The sequence below is a fragment of the Schistocerca americana genome, chromosome 2, assembly GCF_021461395.2.
Source record: "Schistocerca americana isolate TAMUIC-IGC-003095 chromosome 2, iqSchAmer2.1, whole genome shotgun sequence".
In the NCBI taxonomy this organism is placed as follows: domain Eukaryota; kingdom Metazoa; phylum Arthropoda; class Insecta; order Orthoptera; family Acrididae; genus Schistocerca; species Schistocerca americana.
In genome coordinates, this window is record NC_060120.1 from 1,129,184,477 (window position 1) to 1,129,204,272 (window position 19,796).

General features: G+C 38.2%; 1 protein-coding gene across 1 annotated transcript in view; it reads left to right on the top strand.

The window, feature by feature from the left end:
• The first annotated feature begins 3,513 nt into the window (after positions 1-3,513).
• LOC124594724 (molybdenum cofactor biosynthesis protein 1-like) overlaps positions 3,514-19,796 on the top strand; it is a 77,334-nt gene continuing 61,051 nt past the window's right edge. Inside the window, exons 1-2 of the mRNA XM_047133093.1 lie at positions 3,514-3,614; positions 11,021-11,276. Coding sequence (XP_046989049.1) covers positions 3,514-3,614; positions 11,021-11,276 — 357 coding nt within the window. The remainder of the gene's footprint in view (positions 3,615-11,020; positions 11,277-19,796) is intronic.

Consider the following 19,796-nt stretch of genomic DNA (forward strand, 5'->3'; position numbering starts at 1 on the left):
TGAACATATGGTTAGTTGAAGGCTGTATTGTGTCCTTGAATCCCCGGATCTTTTGGCTTCGATCCAGGGTGCTTTTCGCCAAGGGCGCTCTACTGAAGATAATTTAGTCCACTTGAAGTGTGCTATCTGAACAGCTTTTGCTCAGCATCAGTTCCTTGTTGCAGTTTTCATTGATCTGCGTGTATATCTTATGATACCACATGGTGCCATAACGTCCTTGCCACCTTAAAGGAGTGGGGCCTCCATGGCCCACTCCTGATTTTTATCCAGAACTTTCTTCCATGTCACACTTTTTGGGTACAGGTTGGTGCCTCCTGTAGCATCCCCCCCCCCCCCCTGCAGGAGAAGGGGCTTGCACAAGGTTCTGTTTTGAGTGTCACTCTCCTTTTTGTGGCTATCAATGATCTGGCGGCAGCTGCATGACATATTTTGTCCCCATCATTTTTGTTCGTCCGCGACGGCTATTGTTGGAGGCAGAATGCAGGGAGCAATACACCAAGCACAATCCTGGGCTTTCACTCATAGCATCCATTTTTTGGCTGCCATGACCTACGTTATGCATTTCTGTCATCGTGTTTTTTAGGTCCGGTCTTTGATGCCTAGTTGACATGGCTTCCCCGTCTTTGCCAACTAAAGCAGACATGTAGGTCGCACCTGAATGCTCTTCTATGCCTCAGCGGTGTGGTCCACTCTACTTTGATATGGCTGTATGCAGCATTGGTGCAGTCACACCTAGATTACAGGAATCTCTCATATGACTTTTTATCAGCTTCGACATTACGTCTGGATTCGATACACTATTGTGGGGTAAGACTGGTAACAGGTGCCTTTGGACTAGGCAGCAGTTCCACTATTGTGGGTTCTGCACCATCAAAAATTGATGGCAGCTGCTCAGCCATAGTACCCTAACTGTCATCTCCTCTTTCCAGATATGAGATCTACCTCCCAAAACGGCAACACAGGTCTGGGGCTACGATCACCAAGTTTGAGTCTTGGTCAAGCACACAGTTTTAATCTGCCAGGAAGTTTCATATCAGTGCACACTATGCTGCAGAGTGAAAATCTCATTCTAGAAAACTCTTTATCTGTAATTCTCTTTACATATTGGCTATTTTCTTCACATATGGGGGACATGGTCTCATCTGAAAAGTGAAAGTAAGCCTGTAAAAGGAAGGGGGTTGAGGGGGGGGGCAGTTCTCAATTCTTGACCAGTGACCCTCATGTTTTTTTTTTGTGCAACTTGGGTTAGTTTATGTTCAATCCTTGCACCCAATTTACTCTTTCATCTACCTACTTTTTTTCTCGTCAAGCAGAATGATATTTATGCCCGGTGCCTAATACCTGTTTGTATCACTTACAATGCTGGTATTTATGAATTTTTTAGCATTTGACTCCGGAAAGACCATTTTTCTTTGTAGTGAGGTCTTGCCAACAGCAAATTTTCTGGATGGAAAGTCGCTCAATCTGCTCATATACTTTAAAATTTAAAAGTAAATCTAGCAATGCTAGAATGTATACAAAATACTGATATACCCATTTTCAAGTTGTTGTTTAAAGATTCGCGACTTTTAAAACTTACGTAGATTATCTTTTTGATGATAGAACTTTACATAAGAAGTTATTAAGAACATTGCGAATATCACATGACGAACAATTGAATGACTAAAGCAGTGTTATCAACCCTCATTCATAGACACATGTAATAAATTCATCGAAGCAGTGAAGTTCAGAGCTGTAAAAATTTCTGAAATTAAAAGTATACATTGCCTAATGAATGTATTATTTTGGGGTGAAAGAACACAATAATTGTTAGTTTTGGAATGTAATAATTCACTATGGCTTCATTTTAATTCTAATAAGTTTCACACTGTAATGAATCATTGTCTAAATGCCTCTCTCTCTCTCTCTCTCTCTCTCTCTCTCTCTCTCTCTCTCTCTCTCTCTCTCTCATTTGTTATAACTTACCGCTGTTATATTGTATTTGTATTGCAGTCATTACATTAAAATTGGCTATATTGATTCTGCAATTTATACTATTATGTTATTGCTAAGAATTGATTTAAAGAATAAACGTATATATTTATTTGTAAGATTTTGTAAATTTATACCACTGGAACTCTTTCAAAATATTTGATTGCGTAATACTGCCAATAAATACAATGACTTTCTTTCTTCTGTTTATAATTGTAATAGACGTTGGACACTTTGACTCCAAGTATGTTATACAGAAACGCAGTGATTTTTTGCAAAAGGCAAAACTATGTGTTCGAAGAATTGTGGAGAGGAGGGTACGTGATGTATTTTAAGTAGGTTATAAAGAGTAACTATAACAACAAAAACAATAAATTATTTGTGATTGGCAAGCTTTCGGAGCCAATGGCTCCTCCAGACAGAAGCGTTGAAGGGGAAGGAAGAAGGGTAAAGGAAAAGGCCTGTAGAGTTCCAGGAAAAGGTGTAGATTTTGGAAAAGTCACCCAGAATTTCGGATTAGGCGAAAAATAGAAACGACACATGTCATATACCAGCTATTATGTAAACACTGTTCAGCTTTCTACATCTGCATGACTACCACCAAATTATCAGTTAGGATAAGTGGGCATAGGCATAGTGTATATACTGGAAACTCACAATATCCTGTTGCAGAGCATGCTCTACAACGTGGCATACGTGACCTCGGCACTTGTTTCACCACACATGCCACCTGGATTCTTCCGCCAGACACCAGTTTCTCAGAACTCCGCAGGTGGGAACTAGCACTACAACGTGTCCTTGGTTCTCACCACCCACCTCGCCTTAATTTACGTTAATTTCTCCTGTCTCAGCTTTTCTTCACTGTAATTACTCTTTGCTTCCTCCGTTTTAGCTTTCTACATCTTTCATTGTCTTTCCCGTCTATTTTCACTGCCCCCTCCCACAACTGTTGCATACAATACACTTACCTTCTCACTCTTATTAACCATATACAGTTTTAGTAGTAATCTCTGTCTTGCATATTACCCTGTCTTCCACCTTTAAGCTCTCAGGTTTCCGAAACTTGCCCGATGCAGTCCCCAACAATTAGTCTTTCCTTCTCATCCTGTACCGTAAGTCACCCATGACCCATGGTTCTGGGTGACTTTCCCAAAATCTACCCCTTTTCTTAGACCTCTCCAGTCCTTTTCCTTCATCCTTCTTGCTTCCCCTGCAACCCTTCAGCCTGAAGAAGGAGTCACTGGCTCCAAACGCTTGCCTATCACAACAGTCTTTTATGTGTGTGTTCTGCCACTGCTTGGTGAGTAGATTTTTTATCTATCCAATTAAATAATATTATAAAGAGTATCTGTGTGTGATGTTTTTATTGGTATACAACTTGTTATAAACAAAACTTATTTTTACCATTTAATATGTTTCCAGATATTTACCAGTGGTAAAGATGAAATTGGGTTGATTGTACTTGGTTCTGACAAGACATAGAATCCACTTGATTACCCAAATGTTAGTGTGGAATTTCCTCTTGCACTACCTACATGGCAGATGATATCCTTTGTGGAGAAATCTTTTCATGAAAGTGAAATAAAAAGAGATTGGATAGATGGTGTTGTTGTTGGCATGCAAGTCTTGAAAGATGAGCTAGAGTAATTATTTAAAGCTGTCTGTTTCATGACATTCCTGGAACATGTTCCAGAATGTGTGTTACACAAATCACAGTGACATAGTTGTGACTTTATAAACTTGAATCAATATGTTTTTGTAATGAAAAAGAAACAGAAGGCACAATACCTGCAGAAATAGGAAATTTTTTTGTGTGATTTTACTGCATGAATGTTTTTTACAGTTTTTCAGCTCAATAATTAAGGAGGTATTGATACAAGGCTTTGCCAAAAACCCATCTGTCACCTACAATTCCAGCCCTGTCACTGGCATTCCGTACCCCACAATATGACTGGGCCACTATGAAAGCAGCCACATCATTGTCAAATTCACTGAAACTACTGCATAGCAATTTGCTTGAGTATGGCTGCAGTTGTGGTCTTCTGTTTGGTTTAAGCACTGCGTCAATACCTTCTCTTTATAGCACTCAGAGGTCGCGATCTGCGACTGTTTTTACAAGTGGCAAGAGAACTTTTCCTCTAGTTGCTTGTTTTTCACTGAAAGATGCAAATATTTTAGAATGTAGTGCCCTATGTATATCTGTTAGAATAGCCACAAGGTCTGAAAGTTATTTTCAAATGATTGAGCTCTTCTACAGAGTATTGAAATTCACAGATTCTTCCAACCTGGTCCAACAATGTCTTACATACTCCTCTTCCTCCATGGATTGTTTCCAGTGTTTGGAGACAAAACATTAGGCAGCAAAACGTGCCTTATAACCAAAATCTAATGAACATATAATTAAATTAACTAAAGATGTAATGTTGCACTCTCAGGTAAGACTGATCTTGAATACAAAGCCAAAGTGGAAATTAATTGTAAGCTGCAACATTCATCTCACTTTTTGTTATTGAAATTATTCACAGTGCCATAGGGAGAACTGAGTTTGTGTTTTATAGAGTCAGATACACGCTGTGGCACAGGGTGCTGTCCATTATTCTCCTGACTATGATGTCCAGCTATGGTAGTCTTCCTTCTTCTTTGGTCTCCATAGTGAATTTGATTTTGTGGCGTGTGGAGTTCAGATGTACAAAGAAGTCAAGAAGTTTGTCTCTTCCATGAGGCCAGATGACAAGTGTGTTATCCACACAACAGAAGAAGAAGAAGAAGAAGAAGAAAAGAAGAAGATGGATTTCCATTTGGTTGACATCAGGGCCTCTTCCTCGAAGTGCACTGTAAACATATTCACAATCTCTGGTCAGAGTGGGCTGCCTATGCCGACTCCATCTGTTTGCGGGAGGTGGGTGTGCCATGAGTCAGTGAAGTGGGAAAGTTGACCAAGTAATATGCGTGACGTGTCATACCTCGACCGATATTGAGAACAGAATAAAAAATTCAGAGGCATTACTTTTCAGCACTCCCATGCATATTCTGCATGCAAGAAAAGCTTATGGAGCGGGTTTCTCATTCAGAAATTCTATTTCAGTGTTGGTTGTTTACACGCAGACCGTGTTAAGCATAATGGAAGAAGGAGAAATGTTTATCAGCATTCCAGATTTGGCAGTGGCAGGCTCATGGTCTGCTGATACTCTGGTTTATTGTTTCACTATATTGCTGCTTGCATTGCTCAGAATCTCATTTTGTGCCAACATAGAATTGGTAGGTTCAGGAGGGCCATGCTAAATGCCTTGCAGGGCCTCAGTAGTGCCACCCAACTAGCACCTGAGAGGGCAGACAAGTGTTCGCTCATGCGTACGTGATCCTGCAGTGAAGTTGTGTACATTTAGTCAGGAAGTGGGCTTGTATACAGTGAGACAGATATCCACACAGACAATGTGATGGCATCTGGAGCAGCACAGACTGTCAAGCCCTTAATGGAGCTCTAGAGAGAGGTGAACTGACAGCGGTGCAACTGACAACAATGCCAGACACAGGAATGGCACTGTGTCATCATGTCAGACGAGTCTCGGTTCTGCAACATCGTCACAATTGATGTACTTGTGTTTGGAGGCTCTGATGCCAACAGACCTGGCCAGATTGTACCTGTCATTCTCATGCGGGTCCAGCATGTGATGTGATGGTATGGGGTGCAACTGGATACATGTCACAACTTCTGGTTCACATATCCAGTAATTTGGACATCAGTCATTGCATTTGTGTTTTGTTAAGGCCTATCGCTGTGCCCTATTTTCAAGGGCTCCGTGATTGTAGATTGTATTTTATTGGTCCTGTTGTCTACATAGCAGCTTATGCATAAGACATTGGACAAGTCAAGTTATAAATATACAGGCTGAAAGTAATTTCAAAGCATACATATTTAAGCTTACAATAATACACTTTACACACAAGTATTTATATAACACATTTCATAAATTTAAATATTCTTCAATGGAATAAAAGCAGTGATGCTGTAAATATGACTTTAGAGATTTTCCAAATGTATTGACCTCAGTGATAGCTTTTATGTTTTCAGGAAGTTTGTTATAAAGTTTAACTCCCATGTGAAAAGTACCTTTTTGGCACAGTGCTATGCTGATTTGAGTCATATGTAAGTTCCTGTTTTGTCTGGTAAAGTGCTCATGTATATCACAGTTTTTTTTAGCCTCTGGTCCTTGCCTATTACATTTAATTTAAAGAACAAAAGGGTTTCCATAATGTATACACACGGTAATGGGAGAATACCAGATTTCTTAAACAGGGGTTTACAAGAGTCTCTAGGCTTGCACCCAAACAAGATTCTAATGGCCCTTTTTTTGTAGTTTAAAAGTGCTATTAGCTATTTTAGAGTTTCCCCAGAAGGTGACCCCATATCTAAGACGAGAATGAAAGTACGCATGATATGCATTCAATTCTGTTTTCTCACTAAAGCATGATTTTAATGAACAAAGAAGATAACGTGTTTTGGTCAGTTCTGCATTGAGACATTCAATATGCTTGTTCCATCTGATGTCACTCTGCAGCCAAAGTCCTAAGAATTTGGTTTCAGTACTGTTACCAACTGGTTCGTCATTGATAGAGACTGATGGGATAAACATGTCCTTGTTAGGAACATTGTGGAATTTAAGAGCAACGGTTTTCTTACTGTTTATTACAAGCCGATTACTCTGTGCCCAGCTGCTAAGTTGTTTCGTGACTGTGTTTACTGTCTGCTGTAACTGTTCATCGTCATCTCCTTTTAGTAGAATCGTGGTGTCATCTGCAAATATGATTGATTTGTGAGCATCAATATTTCAGCTTAGATCATTTATGTACAGAAGAAACAGAAGGGGTCCCAATACGGATCCTTGGGGTACACCACATTTTATTTGTTTATAGTCAGATAAGTGATTAGATACAGTTTTTAGTTCAATATTTGTGTGCTTGACGCACACTGCCTGCATACGATTTGTCAGGAAGGAACTGATCCACTTGTTGGACAGACCTCGAATACCATATCTTTCTAGCTTTGATAGCAGAATTTTATGGTCCACCATGTCAAAAGCTTTTGACAAGTCAATAAAGACTCCTATTGTTTCCTGTTTTTTGTCCATCAGGTTTAGGATGAAATTGATGCACTCATAGACAGCAGTTGTCGTTGACCTCTTATTTCTGAATCCATGTTGTTCATTACATAGGATGCTGTTTTTATTTATAAATTTCATAAGTTTCTCATACATAACTTTTTCCAGTACTTTAGAGATGCAGGAGGAAATTGTGATGGGTCTGTAGTTATTTACATTGTCTTTATCCCCTTTTTTATATACAGGAATAACTTTTGATGTTTTTAACACATCAGGGAAAGTGCCTGCCTGAAGTGAGCAGTCGCATAAATGTGTGAGTACTTCAGTTAGGTTTGATGCGCTCTTCTTTAACACTGTTGCAGGTATACCATCAATACCTGCCGATTTGGAATTTTTTAGTCCTTTTATTGCTTTAGCTACTTCATCTTGTGAAACAGAACCGATGTACATTGATCCTCTACATGTACTTATTTTATATTCATTTGCCTGGATGCTCTTAAAGTTTGATTGTAACATATTTTCAGCAACACCTGTGAAAAAGTTGTTAAATGTGTTAGCTACTTCTAAGGGGTTTGTTACTTTTTTATTTTTATGTGATAGTGTTATATTTTTCCAAGGTTGTCTGTATTCTCCACATTCTTTTTTTATAACACTCCACATAGCCTTTGATTTATTAGCTGAATTATAAATGATTTCATCATTATGCATTATTTTTGCTGCTTTTATTACTTTTCTTAATATTTTGGAGTATTTTTTATAGTATGCGCGTACTACAGGTGACGAATTTTTCGAGTTACATATTTCATGAAGTAGTCTTCTCTTCTGGCATGAAACCCTTATTCCCTTTGTGATCCAGCTGTTTGTTCTAGAGTTTCCCCGTATGGTTAATGTTTTCAGTGGGAATGCAAGTTCAAAGAAATGGGTTAATGTATCAATGAAAGTGTCGAATTTTTCATTAATATCATTCATTTTGTACACTCCTAGCCATTTTTCTTTGTGTAATAAGTTGTTGAAGTAGTTCACATTATGCTGATTATAGCTTCGATATGCTGTTCTAAAAGACATGTTGTTAATAATACTGCCTTGTACTTTTATGCTTAATATTTGAGCAAGATGATCACTAAAACCTGCATTGAAAATTTTTAGTGAGGTGTTGTGTAAACTCTTATTTACTAGAAACTGATCAAGAGCTGTTTGACAAGTTTCTGATACTCGGGTAGCTGCTTTTACTTCAGCCTTTAAATTGAAGGACGTTGCAAGGTTCAAAATGGTCTCCCTATTTCCACTATTCATGAGGAAGTCAATATTGAAGTCACCACAGATTATAAATTCACAATCCATTTTATTTACTTTATTTAGCAATGACTCCATTTTGTTTAAGAAAAGTTCAAAATTCCCAGATGGTGATCGGTAAACTGTAGCAATAACCAGGTTGAACTGAGTAATTTTTATAGCTGCAATTTCATAATCCTTTTCGACATTTGCCCTAGTTAAGTCAGGTAGTGTAATAAAATCTACATTATCCTTTGTGTAAATTGCTACCCCACACTGTTTGCTGTTTTTCCTGCAGTAGTAAGCAGCCAAGACAAATTTGTTTATTTTAGTATTCTGGATTAATTCTGGGTTAAGCCAGTGCTCAGAAATGCATAACACTGAGATATCATTAAGTTCATGTGTTAATAGAACGTTAATTTCATCGATCTTATTACGCAGGGATTGCACATTATGGTGATAAATTTTTAAATCGGGCGTATTCACAATTTGGTAATTGGGAATCATATTTACAGCATCACATACCTCTAGTTTAAATTAGGAATGTCAGCAGCGTTGTATTTTTGTTCTTCTTTCTTGTTTATTTTGTTTTCCTCGCTGTTGGAACGATGTTCAGGAAGCTGATAAATTGTTCTATCCCTTACAAGTCTTTCTTTGATGTTATCTTTTAACAAGATAATGCAAGACTACACATCACCTGAGCTGTACTGAGCTACCTCGATACAGAGAGTGTTCCACTGTTGCCGTATCCAGCATTTTCTTCAAATCTGTCACCTGTGGAGAACGTCTGTTCACAGGATGCCAAGAGATGGGTATGCCACCAGCCGCCAGCCACCAGTCGCCAGCCACTACAGTTGAAGAACTCTGACATATGACATTCAGTTGAGTAGCATGAAATGATGTACCCATGGCTGTAATCCAACCTCGATTTGATATCCAGTGTGATGAGAGCTGTTCTGCTTTTCCAGTTTCAATACTGAAATTCATATATTATTTTTATGCTATCCTAACCAGATTGGACTGTGGTGTCATACAGCATAAAATATCTTACAACGTGTTGAATTAGTTATGAGAAGTGTAGAACAGCCAGCAGGGGAAAGATGTTGGCAATGAGACAGCTTTTATGTATAACAGCAGTACAGTGTTTCACAGTGCATAATGCTTCCGCAGATTGAGAACAAAATGTGTGGTTTGCTTTCATCCATTTTCACAAACATAGCCTAAAAAATAATGTTGACATTACTGTGCATTTCACTCTGAGGCATATTGCACTCTGAGAATGTTCATCGAATTCAGTTACTTTGTATTATATTTCAGTAACAGTGACATAATAGCAAATTGGACTGTATGAGTTTTTACGGATTTTTTTTCCAGACACACACTACCATTTCTTCAGATTTATTTAATTTGGGTATAATTCCTTTCCAGCATATATGCTGTACACAAAATGTTGAACATAAAATGTAGCTATCTGCTGATTTAACATGTTGCTGAGTATACCGGTACAATATTTAGTTGTAACAAATAGTTCAATGTATTTTACACACTTATAAACTTATTTATACAGTTATAGTAATTTATACCATTACATTAATGTTGTACCTTAATGTTCTGGAAGACGATATTATAAGGAACCTCATACTTTTCCTGGATGATAGAGTTGTCTATAATGAATTATTGCCTGAAAAAAATCTGCACAAATTTGAGTCAGATCATAACATTTCAATTTGGTCCAAAGATAGGCAACTGAGTTTAAGTTTTCAGAAATGTAAATTGGAGCACATCACAAAACAAAAAAAGACAGTATTGTATGACTACATTATCAAATAATCACAGTTTTAATTGGTCAACTCATACAAATATCTGGATGAAATGAAATGGTGACATAGACTCACTTGTAGGCAAAGCAGAATGCAGACTTCAATTCATTGGTAAGATACTGGAAAATGCAATCAGTCTATAGAGGACATTGCTTACAAAATACTTGTGTGGCCCATTCTAGAATATTGCTTAAGTATGACCCATAACAAATAAGGCTAATGGCAGACATTGAATGTATACAAAATAGTGTAGCATGATTGATCATAGATTTATTTGATGCATGGGAGAGCATCAAGAAGCTACTAAAAATTGGAAATGCCAGACAAGTGAAGATAGACGCCAAATATATGACAAAACCTAACTTATGAAATTTCAGGAACCTGTATTAAGTGAGGTATTTAGGGATTATACAATAACCGCATATGTATCACTCCTATAGGGACCATGAAGGCAAGATTAATTACAGCATGCACAGAACCATTTAAAGAATCATTCTTCCCACACTCCACATGAGCATTGAATGGGGAAAAACCATAATGTGTGGTACAACAATGTACTTTGTCGGACAAACCCACAGTGGTTTATACAGTGTGCATGGAGACATGGAATCAGTTGACAGTAGCTGGGTAATGGTTCATATTGATTCCCATTTCCCTGTTGCAGTAGGTGATCTTATGCCTCTAATTATTTTTTCATTGCTATCTTAACTTGCATTCTTCAATTCAGTTTATTAACCCTTCTTATCTCTTTGTATTAGGGCAAATGTACAGTTAACTTTTGAGGAATTTGTATTTTCAATTTATCAACTGGAGTTTTGTTTCATATGCAGCAGCAATGTTACAAATTATTTGTTTCAGTTTCTTTAGAATAATTTGCTGTTTCACGGGTGCTTTGAAGGAAATAAAAGATCTCGAAAGTGTCTTAATGACAACCGATGGCCTCATGTTGACAAGACAGCTGGTTGCCTTGCAGAGGGCAGGGCTTGACGGTCTGAACATCAGCTTAGACACCCTGCAGTCCCAACGCTACAACCAGATCACGAGGAGGAAAGGCTGGGAGCGTGTCATGGTTGGCATAGATCTAGCCTTGCAACTTGAATACGAACCTGTGAAGGTATTACTAGTGCAGCTGTCATCGCATGCAGACTTTCATAAACAAAAGATATAAATCTGTTGTTAAGAATATCAATACAAGAATCACCATTTTAAAGCAGTATGCCCACACCCTCGCCCCCATCCCCGCTCCCACCCTCACCGCTGTCTCCACACTGCAGCTGTAAGTGAAGGAAGGTATATTAAGACAGAAGAAGTAAATTTTAGCTGACGATGCTAACAGTTTCGTAGTTTATACAACATAAAAAGGATGCCTTGCAAGTTTACCAATTAAAAATCTTATATTTTCCTCCCAAGAGAGTCTTATGAGACTCAAGATCTTTACAGTTTCTCTTTTTTTCTTTTGTGTCTTTAGTTTAAAATAAGTTTCCACTATTGTGGTGTTGTTTTGGTAAAAATACTCGATTGTTTGGAAAAATTATTCTTAATTCTGTAGTCACATTTTTGTTGTGTCTAAGTACTACTGGTTTCAGTAACAAGTGCCAGCATCAGTTCATCTTATTATCAAACATTTCTGTGCAAAATAAAAGCTGACCACTGTGGCCGAGCGGTTCTAGGCACTTCAGTCCAGAACCGTGCTGCTGCTATGGTCGCGGGTTCGAATCCTGACTCAGGCAGGGATGTCCTTAGGTTAGTTAGGTTTAAGTAGTTCTAAGTCTGGGGGACTGATGACCTCAGATGTTAAGTCCCATAGTGCTTAGAGCCATTTGAACCATTTTGCAAAATAAAAAGCTTCTGTACAACTGCAAACTAGACATACCATTTTCAGGGTGCAGTTCACATCTATTGAAAGCACAACAGTGACCTTTACTTTTAGTAGATAAGACACCTACTGAGGTAAGTGACTTGATGACTGCACACAAGAAGTTGTCATTTATTCCATATGTAGCTACCATGCAGACTCATATTTTGTATTAGTTTGTCCTTACTCTTCCAAAAGGTTAAACCTTGTCTCTGCAGCCACAGCTTCCTCTCTTCAGCAGTTGTCTTCATCTCCATGTGTGAAGAAAATCCCATTCATTGATCATATTGTTTAAGTAGGATGTTCTCAGTCATCCCCTTGTTTTCTTACCTATGATCTTGCCTTCAGAAATGTTTTTTAAAAGATTATCGTCTCCAGTTAAGTGTCCAGTGTATTTTGCTTTGCCCTGGCCTATAACTTTCAGTGGTTCTTTCTTCTCTCCTATTTCCTTTAATTTTTCTGTCAATGCAGATAGTTCTTGTACTTCTCCTCCAGAACCACATTTCAGCAGGTCTGAGGCGAGCTTCCTTTGGCTTTTCTAATGTACAGATTTTGCATCTGTGTGTCAGAACACTCCACACAAAGGTCTTTACAAATATTTTCTTAATGTGGAAGCTGATATGTTTATTCAGTTGCAGCTTCTTCTTATTTTGGAAGGAACTCTTCACCTGTGCTATTCTTTTCTTGAATGCCTTGAAATATTGATTGTTTTCTTGCAAAATGCTACTGAGATATTGAATTTCAGTTCCTTTCTTGAGTTGCTCATTGCCTGTTCTTGTGTCAGTCCTACCTCCTCCTCCTTTCTTGTCTGTAGCCATAACTTTTGTCTTCTTTGTATTCATTTTTAGCTTTAGTTTTACCACTTCTTGATTTAAGGCCTGAAACATTTTATTTAGTTCCTACTCTGATTTACTATTGTGATGTCATCAATCTGCAGTGTATATGCATGCAATTAAGTTTCCATATCGACATCATGCTCCAAAAACCACCTAACTGTGTGTGGCAGGGGGTACGTCTCATGCCACCAACTGATCCCCTCTGCCTTGTTCCACTTGTGAACAGTGCTTGGGAAGAATGACTGTCAGTACACTTCTGTATTATCTCTAACTTCTCAAAGTTTCTTCTCGTGATCATTTCGTGAATTGTATATGAGAGAAACTATTATGTTGTCAGACTCTTCTCAGAAACTACTCTCTCGAAATTTGGGTAGTAAATCTTTCCGTGATGCACAACTGCTCTCTTATGGCATCTACCACTGGAGTTGCTGAGCATCTCTGTAATGATCTCACAGCGACTAAATGATCCTGTGACAAAACACTCCGCACTTCATTGGATCTTCTTTCTCTCTTCTGTCAGTCTTACTGGGTAAGGACACAGGGGTAATTTACATTCACTTAAGATTCTTCCTGTGAATCTTAGTCTGGCATCTGCTTTTCTATTGCTGTTTTATGTGGTCATTCCACTTTAAGGTTGCTCTGGATAGTTACTTCTAGATATTTTATGGTAGATTCTGTTTCCAGCAATTTGTCATTAATAGTGTAGTTGTACAGTATTGGATTTCTTTTCCTGTGTGTGTGTGTGTGTGTGTGTGTGTGTGTGTGTGTGTGTGTGATATGTTACATTTATTTATGTGCAGGGTCAACTGCCAGAGCCTACATCATTCACCAATCCTCTGCAGGTCATTGTGCAAATTGATACTGTCTTCTGTTATTGCTACTTTCTGATGGACAAGTGTAGTACCTGTGAACAATATTAAGGAGCCTCTGACACTTTCTACTGGATCATTTATATACATTGTAAATGTAATGGTCCTATCACATTTCCATGGCGTATTCCAGAAATTACCTTTTGATTCTGGTCATCTTTTCTTTGTTGTTGTTATTACTTCCTTGATGAACATATTAAGGAAGTAAGGTGATAGAAGGCACCCGTCTCTCACTGCCCTTCTGGTTTTCCTTCTTTCATATCCGGTTCAGTACTCTGACTTTAGTATATACTCAAAATTAATCATCTGTCCTTCCACTTTGGACATTACTTTAAGGAATGATGATATAATGGTAATCTGTTTATTAAACAATATTTTAACGATACACTATGCTTTCTGATCATATAGTGGCTTGATGATGGAATTTGATACTGAAATTAGTAATCATTAGACAAAATAAAAGTGAAGCTATAATAAAAGAAAGTAATATTTTGGATCATGTCAGTTGTTGTTCCAAACAACAGCACGTCAGGAATAGGTTCAAATGGCTCTGAGCACTATGCGACTTAACTTCTGAGGTCATCAGTCGCCTAGAACTTAGAACTAATTAAACCTAACTAACCTAAGGACATCACACACATCCATGCCCGAGGCAGGATTAGAACCTGCGAACGTAGCGGTCATTCGGTTCCAGACTGTAGCACCTAGAACCACACGGCCACTCTAGCTGTCCAGGAATAGGTACTAAATTATTTGTCCGCTGATGACCTCACAGCCTAGAACACTAAAACACAAATGTTAATTGTTTGTTATGTGCCCTGGTAGAGTTTACAGCTGTTTACAGTTCACGATTGGTTGTTGGAGATTGGACATTACTCACGTAGTGTATTTAGTGCACAGTGCAGAAAAAGGCAGTGTCCAGAAAAGTAAACAAGTGTAAAGGCATAAGTTTCATGACAGGATGTTGTGTCACCATACTTGGAAGACAATTATAGCCAAAGACAGAAATTTAAAAGAAACTGGCTCATTTGAGCTGCGGAGACCTAGTCGAGGATTCTCAGTAGATAATTGTTAGCACAGTAGAATTTATAAAGAGACAATGTCAGTTCGTGTCAGGGAAGGTTGATTGGTAAGTATCTATCAGCTTTCTCGTAAAACTCACAATTTGAAGAATACACATCAAGGAAAAGGTAGAAGTCCAACAGTGTCAAATCTAGACAATAATATCGATCATCCAACAGTTTTGCAAAATCCCCAGTTGTACTTTACTTACTTACTTACTTACTAACTTACTCAGATTTGCTGTGTACCATACAAGGAACTGGTTTCCACTAGTTGACTTGATCAGCTGCCAAGTTCTCACCTTCCTCCAAGTTTGTGTCCATGGATTGAAGATTCATTGCAAAAGTTCCAGGTGTTAAAAGGTCTTCCTGTACATCTGTATCTGTCCATTGATTTCAACAACAGTGTTGATTTTGGGATTCTTCCACCTTACATGCGTAGAACATAACCTGCAATCCTCAGTCTTCTTTCAACAATAATTTTGTGCAGGCTGTGTAGACCTCTTATTCTCAGCACTTCATCGTTTGTAACTTGGTTGGGTTAACATCTTCAGAATTCATCTCTAGCATTGTTGGTGAAAAACATGGAGACTGTGTGCTGATTTTACTGACATTTTCCAAGTCTCACACATATAAACGATAAAGGAGTGTAGTCAAAGCTTTGTTGGCATATTACAGACCTAATTGCCATATGGACTGATTTTCCAGTTCTGCTGGTGATTTCTGCATCTGTGACCTCATTATTACATATAAAGCTACCGAGATATGGCAATCTGTCAACATCTTGTATTATCTTCTATTGCACTGTAATCGGGGAAGAGACGAGTAATTTCCACTTACTTTGCACATTCTGTTTACCTTATCCCTATTAATTTTCAGCCCTACACAATAGGGCATTTAATGAGAAAGCATATAAAAATTAACTTGATGCCTTCCAAGGAGACGGTCTCTACTTAGTCTCTACTCCTTCAAGCCTGACTTTGTAAGTGTAGACCAGACATGGCTTAAATTCAGAGAAATAGTATCGACAACAATTAAGAGATATATACCAAATAAATTGAAAGGATACCAAATAAATTAAAAGGGTGGTGCACAAAATATGTCAAAACTCAGCTGCAGAAGCAATGAAAAAAAGCGTGTCAAAATTTAAAAGAATGCAAAATCTCCAAGATTAGCGATGTTTTACTGAAGCTCGAAACTTAGGGTGGGTTTCAGTGCAAGATGTGTTTAATAGTTCCCATAGTGAAACTTCGTTTTGAAATCTGGAAGAAAATCCAAAGAGGTTCTGGTTGCATGTGTAGTACACCAATGGCAAGACACAACCAATACCTTCACTGCACAATAGCTGTGGTAATATTACTGATGACAGTGCTACTAAAGCAGGGTTACTAAACACGGATTTCTGAAATTTCTTCACCAAAGACAACAAAGTTATTATTGCAGTATTCAAATCAAGAACAACTGCAACTGTGAGTAACTTAGTAGTAGCTCTCCTCAGTGTCATAAAGCAGTTATGTTTCTTTCAGAGAATGCTGATACAATAGCTCCATTAGAAATCATATATAGCCCTGGAGATTCTAAAAGGTATCAGATAGATTATATAATGGTAAGACAGAGATTTAGGAACCAGGTTTTAAATTGTAAGACATTTCCAGGGGCAGATGTGGACTCTGACCACAATCTATTGGTTATGACCTGTAGATTAAAACTGAAGAAACTGCAAAAAGGTGGGAATTTAAGGAGATGGGACCTGGATAAACTGAAAGAATCAGAGGTTGTACAGAGCTTCAGGGAGAGCATAAGGGAACAATTGACAGGAATGGGGGAAAGAAATGCAGTAGAAGAATAATGGGTAGCTTTGATGGATGAAGTAGTGAAGGCAGCAGAGGATCAAGTAGGTAAAAAGACGAGGGCTAGTAGAAATCCTTGGGTAACAGAAGAAATATTGAATTTAATTGATGAAAGGAGAAAATATAAAAATGCAGTAAATGAAGCAGGCAAAAAGGAATACAAATGTCTCAAAAATGAGATCGACAGGAAGTGCAAAATGGCTAAGCAGGGAGGGCTAGAGTACAAATGTAGGGATGTAGAGGCTTATCTCACTAGGGGTAAGATAGGTACTGCCTACAGGAAAATTAGAGAGACCTTTGGAGATAAGAGAACCACTTGCATGAACATCAAGAGCTCAGATGGAAACCCAGTTCTAAGCAAAGAAGGGAAAGCAGAAAGGTGGAAGGAGTATATAGAGGGTCTATACAAGGGCGATACACTTGAGGACAATATTATGGAAATGGAAGAGGATGTAGATGAAGATGAAATGGGAGATACAATACTGCGTGAAGAGTTTGACAGAGCACTGAAAGACCTGAGTCGAAACAAGGCCCCTGGAGTAGACAACATTCCATTGGAACTACTGACGGCCTTGGGAGAGCCAGTCCAGACAAAACTCTACCATCTGGTGAGCAAGATGTATGAAACAGGCGAAATACCATCAGACTTCAAGAAGAATATAATAATTCCAATCCCAAAGAAAGCAGGTGTTGACAGATGTGAAAATTACCGAACAATCAGTTTAATAAGCCACAGCTGCAAAATACTAACACGAATTCTTTACAGACGAATGGAAAAACTAGTAGAAGCCGACCTCAGGGAAGATCAGTTTGGATTCCGTAGAAATACTGGAACATGTGAGGCATTACTGACCTTACGACTTATCTTGGAAGAAAGATTAAGGAAAGGCAAACCTACGTTTCTAGCATTTGTAGACTTAGGGAAATCTTTTAACAATGTTGACTGGAATACTCTCTTTCAAATTCTAAGGGTGGCAGGGGTAAAATACAGGGAGCGAAAGGCTATTTACAATTTGTACAGAAACCAGATGGCAGTTATAAGAGTCGAGGGACATGAAAGGGAAGCAGTGGTTGGGAAGGGAGTAAGACAGGGTTATAGCCTCTCCCCGATGATATTCAATCTGTATATTGAGCAAGCAGTAAAAGAAATAAAAGAAAAATTCGGAGTAGGTATTAAAATCCATGGAGAAGAAATAAAAACGTTGAGGTTCGCCGATGACATTGTAATTCTGTCAGAGACAGCAAAGGACTTGGAAGAGCAGTTGAACGGAATGGATGGTGTCTTGAAGGGAGGATATAAGATGAACATCAACAAAAGCAAAACGAGTGTAATGGAATGTAGTCGAATGAAGTAAGGTGATGCTGAGGGAATTAGGTTAGGAAATGAGACACTTAAAGTAGTAAAGGAGTTTTGCTATTTGGGGAGCAAAATAACTGATGTTGGTTGAAGTAGAGAGGATATAAAATGTAGACTGGCAATGGCAAGGAAAGTGTTTCTGAAGAAGAGAAATTTGTTAACATCGAGCATAGATGTAAGTGTCAGGAAGTCATTTCTGAAAGTATTTGTATGGAGTGTAGCCATGTATGGAAGTGAAACATGGATGGTAAATAGTTTGGACAAGAAGAGAATAGAAGCTTTCGAAATGTGGTGCTACAGAAGAATGCTAAAGATTAGATGGGTAGATCACATAACTAATGAGGAAGTATTGAATAGGATTGGGGAGAAAAGAAGTTTGTGGCACAACTTGACCAGAAGAAGGGATCGGTTGGTAGGACATGTTCTGAGGCATCAAGGGATCACCAATTTAGTATTGGAGGGCAGCGTGGAGGGTAAAAATAGTCGGGGGAGACCAAGAGATGAATACACTAAGCAGATTCAGAAGGATGTAGGTTGCAGTAGGTACTGGGAGATGAAGAAGCTTGCACTGGATAGAGTAGCATGGAGAGCTGCATCAAACCAGTCTCAGGACTGAAGACCACAACAACAACATATAGCCACTCATTTGATAAAGATCCATACCTAGAGACTGAAAAGTTGCTCAGGTCACACCAATGCTCAAGAAAGAAAAGAGGAGTAATCTGCTAAATAACAGACTCATATCACTAATGTTGATTTGCATTAGGATTTTGGAACATGTATTGTGTTTGAATATTATGAATTATCTCAAAGATAATGATTCATTGATAAATAGCCAAGATAGATTCAGAAATATTGACCTTTTAAAACACAGCTAGCTCTTTAGTCACGCAAAGTAATAAGTGCTGCCGACTGGGGCTCTCAAATTGATTCCATATTTGTAGATTTCCAGAAGACTTTTTGAAACAGTTCCTCACAAGTATTTTCTAATCATATTGTGTGCCTATGGTGTATTGTCTCTGTTGTGCAACTGGATGTGTGGTTTCCTGTCAGAAAGGTCACAGTTTATAGTAATTGATGGAAAATCGTCAAGTAAAACAAAAGTGATATCTGACATTCCTCAAGGAAGTGTTATAGACCACCTGCTGTTGCCGATCTACATTAACAATTTAAGAAAGAATCTGAGCAGTCCTCTTAGATGATGCTATCATTTACAGTCTTGCATATCATTTACTGTCTTGTAAAGTGATCAGATGATCAAAACGAACTGCAAAATGATTTAGGCTACCTATCCATATGATGCAAAAAGTGGTAACTGACCTTAAATAATAAAAATTGTTATGTCATCCGCATGAGTAGTAGAAGGCATCTACTAAATTTTGGTTACATGATAATTCACGCAGGTCTAAAGGCTGTGAAGTCTATTGAATACTTAGGAATTACATTTACAAATAACTTAAATTGGAATGCTCACATAGATAACGCGGTGGGAAAGCAAACAAAGGACTGTGATTTAATAGTAAAACATTTAGAAGATTAGGATTACTAAAGAGACTATCTACAACTATACTTGTCTGTCCTCTTTTGGAGTATTCTGCATGGTGTGAGATCCTTACCAGATAGGACTGACAAAGGACATCATTTAAAAGTTCAAAGAAGGGCAGCTCATTTTGTATTATTGGGAAACAGGAAAGTGCATGCCACAGATATCGCATGTGAATTGGGGTGGCAGTCATTAAAGCAAAAGCATTTTGCTGGAGCAGGTTCTTAAAATTTCAATCATCAATTTTCTCCTCCGAATGTGAA